The sequence below is a fragment of the Thalia democratica genome, chromosome 1 (assembly GCF_965202585.1).
Source record: "Thalia democratica chromosome 1, ktThaDemo2.hap1.1, whole genome shotgun sequence".
NCBI lineage: Eukaryota > Metazoa > Chordata > Thaliacea > Salpida > Salpidae > Thalia > Thalia democratica.
This window is the reverse complement of record NC_139165.1, coordinates 64605313-64622067: the sequence shown is the minus strand read 5'-3', so window position 1 is coordinate 64622067 and position 16755 is coordinate 64605313. Positions and strand designations below refer to the sequence as shown.

Sequence of the window (16755 nt, the reverse complement as noted above, 5' to 3'; positions counted from 1 at the left end):
TAAAAAAGAATCATAATATGAAGCTTTTAATTACAATTTTTGATTTGAAAATTTGTTTCAAAAAAGTTGTTTTTTTTAAGTATAAAAAGTGAAAAACATATTAATTTCGAAAAAAACTTTTGCCTAAAAATCAGTGATAGTATATTTCAAAATATGCAATTTAAAAAAATAAAACTTACCAGTTTTACAGTTAATTTCTAACTTACATTTTTTTATTAAAATGTTTAACGTATGAATCTGCTTTTTTGAGCTAGTATTTGTGAATAGAGTAAGATATTTTGACTAAGACATAAGTACTCTAAGTTTTAATTTAAGTTAATCTGAGTTCAATTTCAAAAACTACAAAGTTTAAATTCAAGATTTATTTATACTAACAAGTAATAACCAAAAATGCAATAGATTAGAATAAATTAAATAAAAGCTGTTATAGTCTTCGGAATTATTTAAATAAAACTGTTCATTTTAGGTATAAAGATATTACAAATAAAACTTTAAATTGTATTCTAAAAACACTAAAACAAATTATTTGTGTTGTTAACTTTAATTAAGGCGAGAAATAACTTTAAAATTTATATACTAAAAAGCTTTCAAGTTATTTAAAGAAAATCCAAAAAACAGTTATAATTATTAAAATATGTCGCTTTTTTATTACTGAAATACTTTAAAAGAGATTAAGTTAATTTTTTTGTTTTCATTTTCAGTAAATTAGTTAAATATTTAGTTTATAAACTAGACTAGGCTAGTATTTTACATGAAAACAAAATAAAGTCTATTCTTATTACTTTTTTCAAAAACAAAACGACATTAACGTGTATACATAACAATTTATTGAATTATCAAAAGTTAAATAACTAAAAAATTAAAGCTTGATGTAAAATATAATTCATTATCAAAAATATAGTAAGAGTTATCAAGGAATTTAGTTTGTGGAAGAAATATAATTAAACAACCTTTGATGCATATTTCTACTTTTTTTTAAATACATTTTTCTTGTTAATTTTTATCCAGAGTTAAAACAATCTTAGGTTAAAAACGTTTAAATTATAAATTGTCTCAAATTAAACAATGTTTACTTAGAGATATTCAATGCATGCATGAATTTAAATAAATAAAAATTATATGAAAATTTAAAATTATTCTTTAATCCTTTACTGTCATTTTTTTGCTTTTTTTTTCAAATTTTTCATTTTAATACTAGACCGTAAAAATTACAAAAGTAAAACAATAAATTTAGCTGCATTCCAAGTTGAAAATAAAATACTTACTGTATAAAAGGTAACATTTGGTATAAATGTATGCTATTTAAAAAATAGTTTAAGATATACTATTTAAAATAGCGTCTTAAAAACTATTATGTTTTTAAGTTTCAAAAGTAAAATTAATTTTATATTAACGTGGAATTTCTAATAGAATTAGTAAAATAAAATATTATCTCATTTCTTAAAAAAAATTAATGTTAGTCATATTTATTTACTTATCTGCCTTTTACATTTAACGTAATAAAAAAAAGTTCAGACTTCATTAGGTGATTAATTCGTTTGGTAACAACATGTTATAAAAGTAAAAAAGCATGGACTAAAATTATTTATTTATCGACTGAAAACTTACTTTAACTTTTTTCAAATAAAACTTCCGCATACGTGAAATTCAATACATTTGTGAAAAAGAACTTTTTAAGACTAGTGGCTGCAATTTTACCGCTTTTTACTAAAAATTTATACACTACTGACTACTTTATCGATTGATGAAGATATTCATATATTTTTTTTAGTTTAACATACGTATTTTATATTTAATATATTTTAAAATACTTTTGAAAAACCAATAAGTAGTAAATGATACTAGAAGTAACTAAGAATGTTTAATGTACTATCCGCGGATCGGATACAGCTTACCAAGCAGAAATCACTGGCAAGCGACGTGATTTCTAGTTTAAAATAGTTTTTTTAAATAAAAAAGACCTATATATATAAATTGTATTTTGAACGATAAGATAAAGCGCTCAAAAAATTCTGGTCTAAGGAATAACGAAAGAAACTTTCGGTATCGAGTCTTACACCACATGCTTTAAAACTTTAAATTTTAAAAACTTATTCTTATTAGCTTGTTAATTGTTATAGAGTGTAAAACGTTAAAAAATATAAGTAACAATAAAAAAAAAAATTAAGCAAAAAGTAACTAAGTAATATATTTACTTGGAAAAGATGTATTCAAAATGTATTCAAAAGCTTTTCTAATTACTTTTAAATGAAAATTAAGCCTAAAACTTAAAAAAAGTATAAATTAGTAGAACAAAAACATTTTTAGACCTAAAGAATTAATGTTAGCTTAACTTATAGAACAAAATAATAAACCTTAATATCAAACATCAAGTTACTTGAAAGATGACTTTTAACTTCCTTAATCAAGGTAAAAATTAAATAACCTGAATAGTTTTTACTTTAAACTTTATCAGTATTTTAAGCTAACAGTTTAATTATTCATATTTTATTTAGTAATGTGATAGAAGTAGTTAAAGAAAACTTTATTTCAATGATAAACAAAAAAATATATTTAAATAAACTCAACCATAAACTGATCTCAACTTTTAGAAAAAAAACTAAAAAATATAAGAGTAATTGATGTGACACTTATAAACTATGCTCTTTAAAGAAACAATAATAATGATGACAAAAAGTATCCTTATTTTTTTAATACTTATACTTTTAGTAGTTTTCTAAGCCGAAAAATATAACTATGACAAAAAAAACTATGTTTCCGAACACGAAAACAAATACTTTGTGTTTCTTAAAAAAAAAAAAAGTTATTCTAAGGTTATTTGAAACTGTTTTCTCAACATATCATTTATATGCTAAAGTCTATGTAAATTAATTACACATACAACTAACTCTAAATATGGGCAAGCTAGAAAATAAGAAAAAAATATGTAAATATTCTGAAGATAATTTAAAGTAGTAGTCTTAATAAATAATCTAAAGAATAGCTAAATAAAAATGCTGCAATTTCTACTGAACTATTGTTATTGTAACCCAACAAATCAACTAATAAAACAAAAAATGATATTAGTATTCAACTTAAACAAATGCAACTAAAAGAGTAGCAGTAATCACTTATGACGTTGATAAACTTTATTTAATAAAATATTTTTAGGTTCATCCTGTAACCTTCTAAAAAGACTTAGACTTTTTAAACACAATGATAGCTTAGTCCACAACTTAAAATCTAAGTAGACTTGCGATTTATGATTACTCTTGTTGTTAAATCTAGATAAGAAAAAAAATTCGAAGATCTCATATGACTTTTATGAATATAGTTGAATGAATATTTTCAAATGCTATCTTCTTTAATTTTGATTAAAAAAGTGGTTATTAAATTATTATTTAGTTAAGTTTTTAATCGTCGGTTAATCTAATTTAATAACTGTATAGATAAAAAGATAGAAATTTCAAAGGTCTGCACAGTAAAAAATAAACGTAGAAGTTCAAGTGTGCTATGACTTCTCTATGGATCAGAATCTTATGCAGTGGTGCAAAAATCTTTAAAGCAATTGTGCTCAATAAAAAGTTTTACTAACTTAAGATTTTTATTTTATTTTAACCCTTAGATATCTGAATATCTAGTGTGAGTTAAAAGAAAAAAAGTTCAAATTTGCCAAATTTGAATGCTCGCGGGCCGTAGGTTATAACTTTTATGGGCTGCGTCCTATTTAAGATAAAAGCGTGCGCGCGGGCCGCATTTTACCGGCCCCTGTACTAGAATATATCTGTTTTAACAAGACATTTATTAATCTGGTTTAATAAAAACAAGTTATACAGTACTTCTTTTATTATACCGACATATGTTTCTGTGTGTTAACGGATTAACACACTTCAACTGGAATCTGAAAAAAAAATACTGTAATGAAAAATAGAAGCTAAAGTAGGTTTATACATGTGTTTATTTAAATAAAAACAATTTATACAAACTTTTAGAGGTTAATGGTTAATAATAGGTAAAGTACTTAATGTTTAATCCGACTGTTATAAAATTATATAAAATTTGTAATTATTAAGTCTAAATGAAGTAAAGTAAATTAAAATACACAATAAAATAATAAATCATAGTATAAACCACTTACATGAATGAAAGAAAGCACTAATTCAAATTTATTACTGGTTGTTAAAGATTGAACAAATTATATCTAATAATTACTTCACGATATATATGAACACTAGGATTAGTTATTTAATTTCTAGTATAAAGTTAAGTAATTTATTCTTTATGTTTAGAAAAAGCAGTAAGGGCTTTAGTTTGAAAAGTAATATGTAATCTGAATAAGTAATATTTTTTGAATAGTTAATCTAGTTTAGTTATTTTAAGAGTATTTTATACAAATAAATAAGTTGTAAATTTACCTAAAAACAAACTTTTAGTATAAATAATATAAAGCATTATTAATATTTTAGAAATGAAAACTTTTTGTTACTTATTACTATTGAATGCTAGACTTTCTTAATAACAGTTTTAAAGTTAAAGTGTAATTTAATAAATTTTGTTTAATAGAAAAAAACAATTTATTATAACACAAATTTATAAATTTTTACCAGATTTGAAGAACTTTTTTCACTTTTATTGTTAAAATTTATAATTTTTCAGGTAACATTGAAAAACTTTCAAAAATTTACTCGAAGAAAACTTAGATCCAACTAAAATGCTTAAGTTTAGAGTCGTTTTTAATACTGTTGTTTTTAGTTTAAGTGCAATTTCTAAAATTATTTCGGATTTGAGAATCGGAAAATGACACAGTAAATAGTAATCTTTTAAGTTCAAGGAAAAACAACTAGATCTACGATTTTCTACTCATTTTAGTGATTGCAACTAGTAACAATAAAGTTTACTTTATTATCTAAAAATAAGCCTTTTACTTTAATAACTTTGCAATTTAACAGAATTATTTAAAGACTAGTTTTGATATGTATAAGTTTACAGCTAACTCTGCAGTCTTTATAAAATAAAATAATATACTGAGTTTTTGAATTAACACAACAGTTATAAATCTTAAAAACTTATGAATATGTTTTTTAACAATAAATTTAAAGCTATAGTTAAATAAGCAAAGAAAAAATTGAACAAAAATGTTCATATTAGATGTATAAAAATGTAAAGAAAATAATATCACTAGATAAACTAAATCCCCTTTAAAATTTAAAGCTTTTAAATAGTTTATTGCAAATATTTAAATTTAAAATTAACAGTACATACCAGGGACGTGGCTTTGTACGTTTCTGCAAATCTACAGAAACGTATACTTATGTGCGAAAAAACTTGCTTTTATTTCAGCTTGAAAAAACTCTGCTTTCTTAGCTTTTAGTATTCATTTATGCTTAGTCATGCACTCCTGAGAGATAATTTTGACATATATGTATTCTTTAGCATTTTTAGTGTCGTAAAAAAATTGAATTAATTAAGTACATCCAAATTGTAACATTTAGCGCGTTTAAGTTTTGTTTTGTCAATAAGCTACAATGTAAAATTAAACCTATTGGAAGCTGTAGCTTCAAAATTCAAGATCATACAATTTTATGTTACAAAAATTTGCATAACTTGTTGTTACTATTGACTACGTTAAATGTTTAATTTTATACGTTTAAAAGTTTGATAGAAAACAATATTAATGTTTTTGAGTTAAATTGTGATTTTTTTTAATAAATGTTTTTTGGGTTTACACAATTGGCATGACATAAAGAGTCATATGGGGTGTGGAGCAAAATAAATTGTCTTGTATACAGTTATCACTCGTACTTCAACATTCAATTTTTGATGTATTAACATAACTGCATATTTCAGATTAAATTCAATAATATTAGAGGTAGTTTAAATTGCTGTGTTCCCGCTAGGACGTGTTGTTTCAGATGATTTAGTTTTTGCAGATTCGTAACTTTTTTGAGCTAGCTACGTCCCTGGTACATACATACTACATATGTTTCATACAAGCAATAAAATTGTTTTTAATCCTCAGCTGTAGCTCGAATTGAATTGCACTGTATTTAACATTAATAGTTTAGATGATTAATTTTCTTTGAAATAGTTTGTTTTATTCTACATATGTAAAACTCAAAATAATCGAAGTAATAGAAAAAACATCTTAAGATTAAAATTTTCAATGCTTTTTTACGAGATAAAATACATAAATTATAAGTTCTCATATGTAAAAAGTACTAAGTAAGTACTATTAACTAGAAATTTTAGTCTTTTTTAATGTCGACACTTAAAATATGAAAGAGAAACAACTAGACTTAACTTTTTTTTGATGTTTTTGAAACTTTTTAAGCCCATACATTTAGTATTATATGAAATTTATAGCTAGCTATCAAGTTTTAATAAAGTTTTGTTTAAAAAAAGCTTTTAATGAACTGTTTAAAACTCAAGCTTAATAGTTAAAGAAAAAAATATTATATTTAGTAAACTTAAAAAAAACTTAACAAATAAAAGCAAGTTAAGAAATCACAAAAATCATTTGATTAATTACATAATAAATATTGTTTATTGAACGACAAAAAATACGCTCAAAAGGTTTGGTCCAAGGACCTGGTGTACAAAAAATCTCTCGGTTATCGAGTCATACACCAAAACAGTTTAACGTCATGCCAAGGACATAAGTGGTGATTAATTAGTTTGCTTACTAGTTAGAGCATAAAGAATCTAAAAGAGGTCTCAAACTTTAGGAAAACTATCAAAAACAATTCGCAATTCGAAGTTTATTGCAACACAACTATTTCTTTTTTTACAGAGGACTTCACTCTTAAAAACAATTTAGAAACTTTAATAGACAACTTGATTTATATTCTAATGCAAAATTAGTGCATGAAATGTTGATGTACAACATTTAAAATTATAATAACGTTTTGGTTTAACTTTAAATAATTATAAAACTTAGTATTTTACCTTAATTTATCTGTTAGGGAGACTGTAACAAAATTATGTTGGTAAATTACAATGTAGTTAATTATGCTTTTAAAAATTACAATAAGGTAAAGTAAAGTATTTATAAAATTTACATAAAAAGTTTAAAGTACAAATAAGAATGGAACAATGTAAAAGTTGAGTTCAAAAATTTTTAATACAAACAATTACAATAAAATATTGATGGAAAATTGTTTGAATAAAAGTAGAACTAATTTAAAGCGCAATAAGGCTACGTTTAACGAACTTAGTGTCACGTTGTAAAGCTATAAATTAAACAGAAAAAATATTTTAGATAATTTTTAAAATTACAAAATCTGATGAAAATAAAAACTTCAAAAATTTTTAAATAAAAAAAAAGCAATCATATCGTTTGCTCAATTTAATTTACTGTGTGCTAACACAAGTTACATTTCTTGAGTATTACTTATTCTTTGGTCTTTTAAACTTTTCTGTGTTGTGTAAAGTTTTGCATCTAAGTTTGTTTTGTTTTTATGACTTTTAGTCTTTAAATGTATTTAAAGAACTTAGTGTTGAAGTATATCATAGTTTATTGAACGACAAACAATATTTGGTCCTAGGAACTGGTGCACGAAGAACCTTTCAGTTATCGAGTCACACACCACGGGTAAAGGATACCTTTTAAAGTCTTGTCCAGGAGTTTGAATTACAATTTCTTTAGTTTTCGATACCTGTAATGAGACTGCAAAATTAAATCAAAAAATATAAGATGTTTAATATAGCATGTTAACAAAATTATTTTGTTGTTAAAACTATAATGTCTAAAGACATCGAAAAATTAATTATGTTAAAGAAAAAAACTACTTAAAATTAGTAAACTTAAAAGCAATTTTATAGAAAGTTAGTCAAGTTCAGTAATTTTATTTACTTTATTTGTTTCTGAAATTTGTATCTAGTTCTAGACTACTAAATGAGTACTGACTGTGACCAGTTTTAGTAACTACTGAACTATTATGTTAATGACTCAATTTAGTTAAAACTGTAGTGAAGTTGTAAAATTAAATCGCCAATTGAAAAACTTATTAAAGTATCTTAAAAAATTTCATAATGTTCTTTGTAAAAGATTTTATACTTAATGAATAGTAAGAAAGAATAACTATTAAGCAGGATAGTTTTATTCAAGTATTACGTTACTAGTACTAAGTAATGCTGTAATTTTAATTGTATTTTTAAAATAATACGTTATTAACCATTATTCGCGATATATTAGTTTTATATTTCAAGTATCACTTCTGAACTGATGTAATTGTAATTTTTAGGTTCGTATGTTAAGCTTTGTTTTGCAAGTCGTCGAATTTGGTTAGCCATGTAACCTCTAAACTTTACGTTTTCAAAACACTGCAGTAGTTTGCTGCAGTAGTATCATTTATCCAAAATTACCTTTTAGTTTTTAATAAAAGCCCCCGGCTTGCTAGTGACTTTTTGATTATGTAGGGCAATCAAGTTGTTAAATAGTTCTATAAATAAATAAAATTTTATAATAATTATAATTTAATTATGTGAAAAGCATAATTTATATAAATTACCATACTAAATGTATTATATTTGGTATCAATATTTTGTTTTAATTTTAAAACTATAAAAATAGCCATAAGTAAATGGTGTTTAGCTTGATGACCAAAAAGTCTTTCTTCACACCAATCCATTACCCATAGCTGTAAGTGTTCAATTTTTTCTTTCTTTAAAAACTTAAGGTTTTAAAATCATACATATGACTCTAAAAATGTTTCCCAAAAGAAAAATTTCCTGTTGATGTTTTTACAATTATATCATCATAAATTTTTAAGTAGTTTAGGGCATAGGGGGGGGGGGGGGTAAACACCCTTTTTTGGTTTTTTATCTTATTTATATAGTTTTTATTAAGTTACAAGATGCTTTTTACAGATTTAAAAAATTCAAAATAATTTTTGAGATATAGCCGGTCAAAGTCGGAGGCAACAATAGGAATCTCATGGGAGGCGCAAACTAAAACGGCAAAAATAGACTATTTCACTAAAAATCTATCTTCTCCTAAGTTTTTTAGATAACTGCCTCAAATTTTCAGGAAATGTTCCTTGATATATTTAGAAAATTCTGTCGGAAGGAATTTTAAAAAAATTAAAAATAAAAATTTTATATAAAAAATAAACAAAAAAAACAATTATTTTTTAGTTTTTATTTATTTTTATTTTAATTTTTATTTTTTTATTTATTTTTTTATTTTTTAAATTCTGTTCCGACAGAATTTTCTAAATATTGCAAGGAACATTCCCTGAAAATTTGAGGTAGTTATCTCAAAAAACGTAGGAGGAGATAGATTTTTACTGATTTCTAGTTATTTGCCGTTTTAGTTTGCGCCTCCTATAAGGTTCCTATTGTTGCCTCCAACTTTGACCGGCTATATCTCAAAAATTATTTTGAATTTTTAAAGTCTGTAAAAAGCATCTTGTAGCTTAGTAAAAACTAAATAAAATAAGATAAAAAACCAAAAAAGGATGTTTACCTCCTCCCCCCTATGCCCTTAACTAGGATAATGTCTCACCACATGGATCTCTTATCAAAGGATAGTTGACCATTAATCTTGTTTGACAAAGTTACTGCACAGACGGCAATGAAAATTTGTATACTTCTAGTGATGACCTAAATATGTGCACAATTTATTTTCAAGGCGATCCGTTAAGTAATTATGACATAAAAATTTGTATACTCGCTAGTAATGACCTTAGTAGGTGCACAATTTAAATTCAAGGGAATCCATTGAGTAATTATGAAGTCACACCAAAATCCCGTTTTTATTCAATGTCTGTTTTAACCATAATTTTGAACTAAAAATTTATATTTTAAAATATATAAATGAAATCAAACATATTTATCATAAACTAACAAAAATTAAATATTTAATTGCTTTTATTTTACAATATAAAGCAATTATATCTATACAAGGATTTATATTGATTGTGATATTGTATAAAGTCAGTTAAAAATTTTAGATTATAAAATAAATATAATTCTTACTATATATTTATATAGCTTGTTTAAAACAAAGCATCTTTTTAGATTAATCATATTACTACTATTAGTAGTAGTATTCCATACTACTATTAGTACTACTATTAGTAGGCTTAAAACATTAGTTTTTAGCCTAAAATTATGGTTATAAAACGTCAAATATTATACAATTTCAGCTTGATATTGGTGTGATATCACTAGTTAGTTACCAATTTTTGTTATATATATTTTAACTATTACTTACTGGGTGGCCACTAAACTTGAAATCTTGGAAAAACCTTCAAAAACCTGGAATTTGACAGCTAGGCAAAAAAAACTTGGGAAAACCTGGAATTTGAGAAAAAAAAACTGATAAAACCTTGAAAATTGAACAAAAATCACTAAAAAACCTGTAATTTTAAAAAATTTTATATTTAGAGTAGAAAAATTCCAATTTGACACAAAAAGTCTACCAAATAGAAAAATTTTTTTGTCATCATCAAATTTTATTATTAATAAAAAACACCTTTCAAGTAACTTTACAGTATCTTTTTAATTTTTTTTATACTGTTTAACACAGTTTTTTACCTTAAAATTAACTTTAAACTAAAAATAGACCCAAAAATGTGTAATTTTAAAAACTTGGAGGAAATTTTAAAAACCTGGAGAAAATTTGCCAAAAACATTTGGCAACCCTTCAACTTGCTTGACCTTCAAAAAATGCTTATTGTTGTAAAGGGAAGAATAAGACTGATGTTTTTATTGTTTTCTACCATAAAAACAAGTAAAATTAAAAAATATAGAGGGGTAAGAAAATTTTTATATGTTGATCTTGTTTTAAAGATGTTTTACTTAGCTAGCAGTTGCTTTTTACTGGTTTGAAAAATTCAAGTTAGTTTTTAAGTTATGAGGGAACAAAGTCACAAAGCTCAAAGTTCTTAATAGAAGGACCAAATTAAAAGGAATAATCTTACTTCTCCTACTGTTTTTTAGCAATCTTCCCTAGCTTAATTTTAGTTTTATTAATTTTGAGTAATTTTTAGTTGTTTCATTTACAAAGTTGTTCCAATTCTACTAAGAAGAAGCAACAAAATAGTTAATTATAAAAACCTAGATTTTTTAAAGCTTGTCACTCTTAGTTTTTTCTAGTGGGGTTTTTAGAATATTTCTTACTACCAAGTTATATGTTGACCAATATCTTGCCATTTCAGATTTAGATGCAGTAGTCTCAACTTTAGTTATGAGATAAATAATAATATGTTATTAAAATAAATTATAAATCAAAGTATAACTCTACTAGATATCTTCAGATATTACTATTCAAATAGGCCAATAAGTCATTTTGGAGCTTTTACTTATATCAATTAAACAGTTTTATAATTAGAAAATTGCCATAAAGGTTTAAAAAATAATCATACACACATTAAAAAATAGATGTATTTCAACATCACTTTTATATAATTTTTTTTTCACTGCTTTTAATATCTTTTAACAATGTGTTCCTTTTCAGTTTAAAGAAAAAATAAAGATTTTATTAATCAAAAAGTAATTCTATTTTACTAAGTCCTAAAACTGGTAGACTTCTTAATTATAAGACTTAATTATTAGTGATAAATAACTTACTAATATGTATACATAAATGCCCTTTTTTGCATTTTGATTAAAGCTTTGCTTTGTTTTCAGAATCTCTCTTAGGTAAATTAAAAAAATATGACTGTTGAAGAAAAAAAATTATTTGAAGCTGAACCTGAAGAAGTAAGTATAATTTAAACATTTTTTAAAAGCGATGTGAGTAGAAAGTTTGCCCTTAACATTTACAATAAAATTACAAAAACTTAACTAAAAATATTACCAATTAGGTAGATTTATTTGAAATCAATTAGAACAACAATGGTATTTTTTTAAGTTTTGCTTAATTTAAAGCTTAATTGCTATGTTTGAACCTTTCAATGCATTATTTAAATAAGTGTATTAAAGTTTAGCTGTAAGGTTAAAAAAGAAATCAACTTTTATTGTTGCAAAATTCTTATATTAACTACTGATTGTGAAGCAAAGATAAATCAAAATTTTTAATTTTTCAAATGCATCTTAAAACACTAAAATTAAAAAATATAAATACTAGGAGGAAGAAGAAGATGATGTTGTAGAAGAAGAAGATGATGATGAAGATGACGATGATGAGGAAGAAGAGGAAGAAGATTTAGTTGTTAGTGTACTTATTCTACTGATAAATTTTAGATACTTATTTCAATATATTTAGTTTTAGATCTAATATTTTTTTAAGTTATTATTATTTGTTTTTTTTTTAGTAAAATAGCTGTGTTTAAAATTTTAACATTTATTTAATTTAAAATTGCAACTGGAAATTTTTTTTTTCTTTTATAGAGCCAAGATTTTAAGAATTTTATAGCTTCAAACTAAATTTAAAAAATCCGTTTAAAACAGAAGTTATGCAAGTTGGCCATTTGAAAGGTTTTTGCATAGATCAAATGTTGATTTCCATAAAATAGAAAATCCACCTTAAAGAACTTTATAACTACTTTCTCCTTAGTTTTTCTTCATAGTTTGACATTGTTTTAATTTTTTTAAATATTTTGTTAGTTAGTAGTTTGAACAAACATTTTGTATTTTTCACTTTTTTGTAACTTTCTAGAATACATTTAAAAATTCAGTTACTTTGCAAACAACTTGAAAGTATAAAAGCATATTATATATATTTTAAAGATCACAGATTCAGTCGTGTTTATTAAAGTAATAAATTAATTGTCTTTAAACTTGCAAAACGTTTTTAATGTTTCTAGACCAGGTTTTCCCAAAGTAGGCCAAAAGGCCCCCTTGGGGGCCATGAAAGATTCTCAGGGGTCACAAGCAGTAAAGGGGTAAGAGGGGGGGCATGAGCAGTAGAGGAGCCACAGGGGAGCCATGAGGTCATAATTTGAAACTTACACTAGATTTTCTTGAGTTGCAGATAAAGAGCAAAAAAATGTCTTAGGTGTTTTTAATGGTAGTTTAGAAACTTACACTAGATATCCTCAAGTTACAGATGAAGAGCAAAAAAAAAGTAGGTGTTTTTGAGTAATCTTGTTGAAGGGGGCCATAGCTTTTTTAATTTCTTTAAAGGGGGCTATTTGCAAAAAAGTTTAGGAAACCCTGTTCAAGACAGTTTAGCGAACATATTCTTTAAAAAAATTTCATAGAACTTTTTTACAAAGTTTTGTTGAATAATAGTAGTTAGTAGAACAAGCTTTTTTTCATTATAAAAGCTTAATATTTAATGTCTTCAAAACATTTACAAGCTGCTACATCACTTAATTTATTAAAATATAAGTTAGTTTATCTAGAACTTTAGCTAAAAATTAAACTATTATTAACATAAAAAGCATAAAGCAAAAACATCTTAGGACACTAGTATTTAAAATCTGATATCTAATAATTATTTTTTTATTAAGTTAAGGCCATAGGGGGGGGGGGGTAAACCATGTTTTTTACAAGTTGATCTTATTTTATAGAGTTTTTTCTAAGCTTGAAGATGCTTTTTATCGTTTTAAAAAATTAAAATTATTTTTTAAGATATGACTAGTCTAAGTCGGGCCGCATAATGGGTTCCCTATGGAAAGGGAAAACTAAAACAGCAAAAAAGACTATTTTATTTAAAATCTATCTCCTACATTTTTCAAGCAATCTTCTTCAAACTTTCAGTCTAATCTTTATAAAATAACAAAAAAACGTTACTTTGGAATTTAAAGAAAAGATTGTAAAAATATTTTTTTTTGAAAAAAAAAACACTTTTTTTTAAATAATTGTGATAAAATTTTTATTTTTTTACATCATTAAAATTCTAAAGTAACGTTTTTTCCTTTTATTATTATAAACATTTCCTGAAAATTTGAAGAAGATTGCTTGAAAAATGAAAAGGAGATAGACTTTTAATGAATTTTTAAATTTCCAAAAAAATTGACCCTGAAAAATTTGTTGTTCATACGTTTGTATCTGAAACTTTGTATTAAAGTTACAATATCTCAAAAGTTAGATAATATTTTTGAATTCTATAAAAACAGGCTTGTAGTTTGTATTTAAAGCTTTCATATTAAAGTCAAAGTTAATTTTTGTAAAAAAAAGTTGGACCCCCCTTATGGCCTTAATTGATATTATTATGATCTACATAAGAATAAGGTTTTTAAAAGCACTTAGTTTGGCTCCACTGTGTACATGTTTGATAACTGTCAAGACCAAATAATTTTATAGTATTGTTTGTGTTTACTGTTTTAGTATTAATTCTATTTTATAGTTGATAATTGTTTAGTTAAAATTTAAAAAAATCTGTTTACATTATATGCCATGTTTTATAAATTGTAAAATAGTTTAGTATCAACTTAATATTCTCCGACCTATTTTCAACAAAGTCAATCATAGTTTCTCTAATTGAATTTTTAAGATGAAATACAACTTATCTTTTTTTTTCTCTTACTTAAATTACTATAGATTATAATATCAATATTTCTAACTTAAAAATTATGTTTTACACAACATAAATGCTTATCTGTCTTTCATTTTTATCATTAGTTTTATTTCATCGCTCTTTATTTGTTTTTTTAATTCAGCTTTTTTGTATCTGATTAGCTATTTTTCACCAAGATGTCGCTAAACTAATTAAGTAAAATTAAAAAACTAGTATTATTCAAATAGTACTCTAACAAGCCATACGAGTTGTTGTAATTCTGGTGTTTATTTAATCAATGTAAGTAAAGTTTTATTAGCTAAACATTAAATAAAGCAAATTTGCTCAGGATCCACTCGAAGAAGCGCGCGCAGCTTGCAGAGAGACAAAAGATTGTCAGAAGTATATAGCTAAGTTGGAAACTTGTGAAAATCGTGTATCTTCTAAAAGCAATACGGAAGAGACATGCGTTGAAGAAATGATGGACCTCCTTCACAGCATTGATCATTGCGTACGTTTGTTTTATAATTTTTAATGTCATAAGGGGTCCACATTGTTTTTTAAAAATAGATCTATTTTGTAGAGTTTTATCTTACCTAGCAGACATTAACCCCTTTAAAGATTCAAAATAACTTTCTAGATATAAGAGATCAAAGTCAGTGAGATCAATAAGTTTATAATGGAAGGTTAATACTAAAAATATAAAAAACATTATTCTCTTACAATTTATTTAAATGTTTGCTATTGATCCGTTACAAAAGTTTAAAATCAAATGTGTGGATTTATTGCTGATAGAAAAAAGTTTAAGAAAAAAACTTTTTTGTTAGTTTTTTTTCCGAAATTTATATTAGAAAGTAGTTTTGAAATATCTTCCTATTTAAAACACTTAATGAGTGTTTTTAATTGCTTAGTTTTTTATCTTTAGAACTCACCTTAAACTTAATAAAACCTTTTATTCACTTATGAGGAAATTAAAATATTTTTCAGTATTCGACCAAAAACAATTATATAATATCCAATTTTAGTTCGGACTTGAAGTAATTTTTGAATATAATTTTAACACGTTATTAATAACACTACAGGTATTTTATGTTGCACTATATAAATGCAGTTATAAAATTTATTAATTTCATATTAAAAGAAATACATACAAGCTTAAGCTTTAACTTGTAATATAAAGTCTCTTTTTAAATTATTTTCTATTATTTGTAACAAATTTTACTAAAGTTTTTATATAAACTTAACTGTTTTAGAATTTGTTTTTTAAACTTAACTATCTAATGCGTTTAGATCTTAATTTTAATAGACTTTTTAATAATGACAACTAAGTATATATTTTGAGAAAAGAGTTAACAAAAATTATGAAATAAGACAAGTTATAAAATTATATTTAAACATCATCTTAAAATGTTAAAAAAGTTGTTAATTTCATATATATGAAATGTTACTAGTTTTTAGTTCTTATTCATTAAAAGTTTAGATGCAGTAAAAATGTTTAGAAATATTTGAAATATAAATTGACGAACTGATAAAATCGATCAGTCAAAATTTTTAATGAGATTATTTACGAAAAAAAAATAAAATAAAACTTTTTTAAATAAAATATTTATGTAAAAAATTAGGTTAAGTATGTGGTTATTAGTTTTTTTTTCACAAAAAATTACAAAATAAGTGTAAAGTTAAATTACTTTTTTCACAATCTTCCGGTGTAAATATGTAAATGTAAGGTGTATGATTTTACATCAAACTGTTAAAGCTGTTATATTTTAAATGTTTATATTAAAATACATTTTCTTAAGTATGTTTGTACATTTTGTTGTTTTTTTAATGAACAACTTAGCATTAAATTATACAGAAAACATAAATGCAGTCTTATTATGTTGAATTTAAACTACTTGTATTTTGTTATTTAATTTTTAAAAGTACTTTAAAATAATGTAAACATATTACTATTTTTACAGGCAACGAAATCACTCTTCAACAAAATTAAGTAAATCTTCCATTTGAGTTTCTTCTAGCAGATGAATATTTACCTTGTAGTGTTAAATAATTATGAAAGTACAAATACAATGTTAAATTTCTACACTTAATTTCCGTTTATTTATTTGATCTTGTAATAAATATTTAAAGACTAGTTTCTTTATTGTTAAAACATCGCTTGCACTGCATTTAATTAATATATTTTATATTATTTTTTTGTATGAGAATAGTGATTTTTACTCTTTAAAAACATTCGCTAAATCAAAGAAAAAAAAAGCTTGAAAATTAATTAATTCTACGTTATGTTTGTTTATGTGCTGTGAAGCATAAAATTGAATGAAAATAGTTTTAATTAAAATAGAAATAATTTCAAAAAAAAAGATGATACAATAAATAAAAAAGCTGAT

The 16755-nt window shown here is 24.0% G+C and overlaps 1 protein-coding gene across 1 annotated transcript; it reads left to right on the top strand.

Annotated features, from left to right (window-relative positions):
• The first annotated feature begins 11611 nt into the window (after positions 1 to 11611).
• Positions 11612 to 16502, top strand: LOC145830571 (cytochrome b-c1 complex subunit 6, mitochondrial-like). Its single transcript, XM_082938276.1, has 4 exons — positions 11612 to 11685; positions 12053 to 12136; positions 14718 to 14879; positions 16330 to 16502. The coding sequence occupies exons 1-4, from the start codon at positions 11641 to 11643 to the stop codon at positions 16360 to 16362; spliced, it is 324 nt and encodes a 107-aa protein (XP_082794402.1). The 5' UTR covers positions 11612 to 11640; the 3' UTR covers positions 16363 to 16502.
• The last annotated feature ends 253 nt before the right edge of the window (positions 16503 to 16755 follow it).

Excerpts from the sequence above, each read along its gene's own strand:
- LOC145830571 (XM_082938276.1), top strand. The coding sequence starts at position 11,641 with ATGACTGTTGAAGAAAAAAAATTATTTGAAGCTGAACCTGAAGAA. Across the intron at positions 12,137-14,717 it reads AAGAGGAAGAAGATTTAGTT|GATCCACTCGAAGAAGCGCG; the intron begins GTTAGTGTACTT and ends AAATTTGCTCAG. Across the intron at positions 14,880-16,329 it reads TTCACAGCATTGATCATTGC|GCAACGAAATCACTCTTCAA; the intron begins GTACGTTTGTTT and ends CTATTTTTACAG.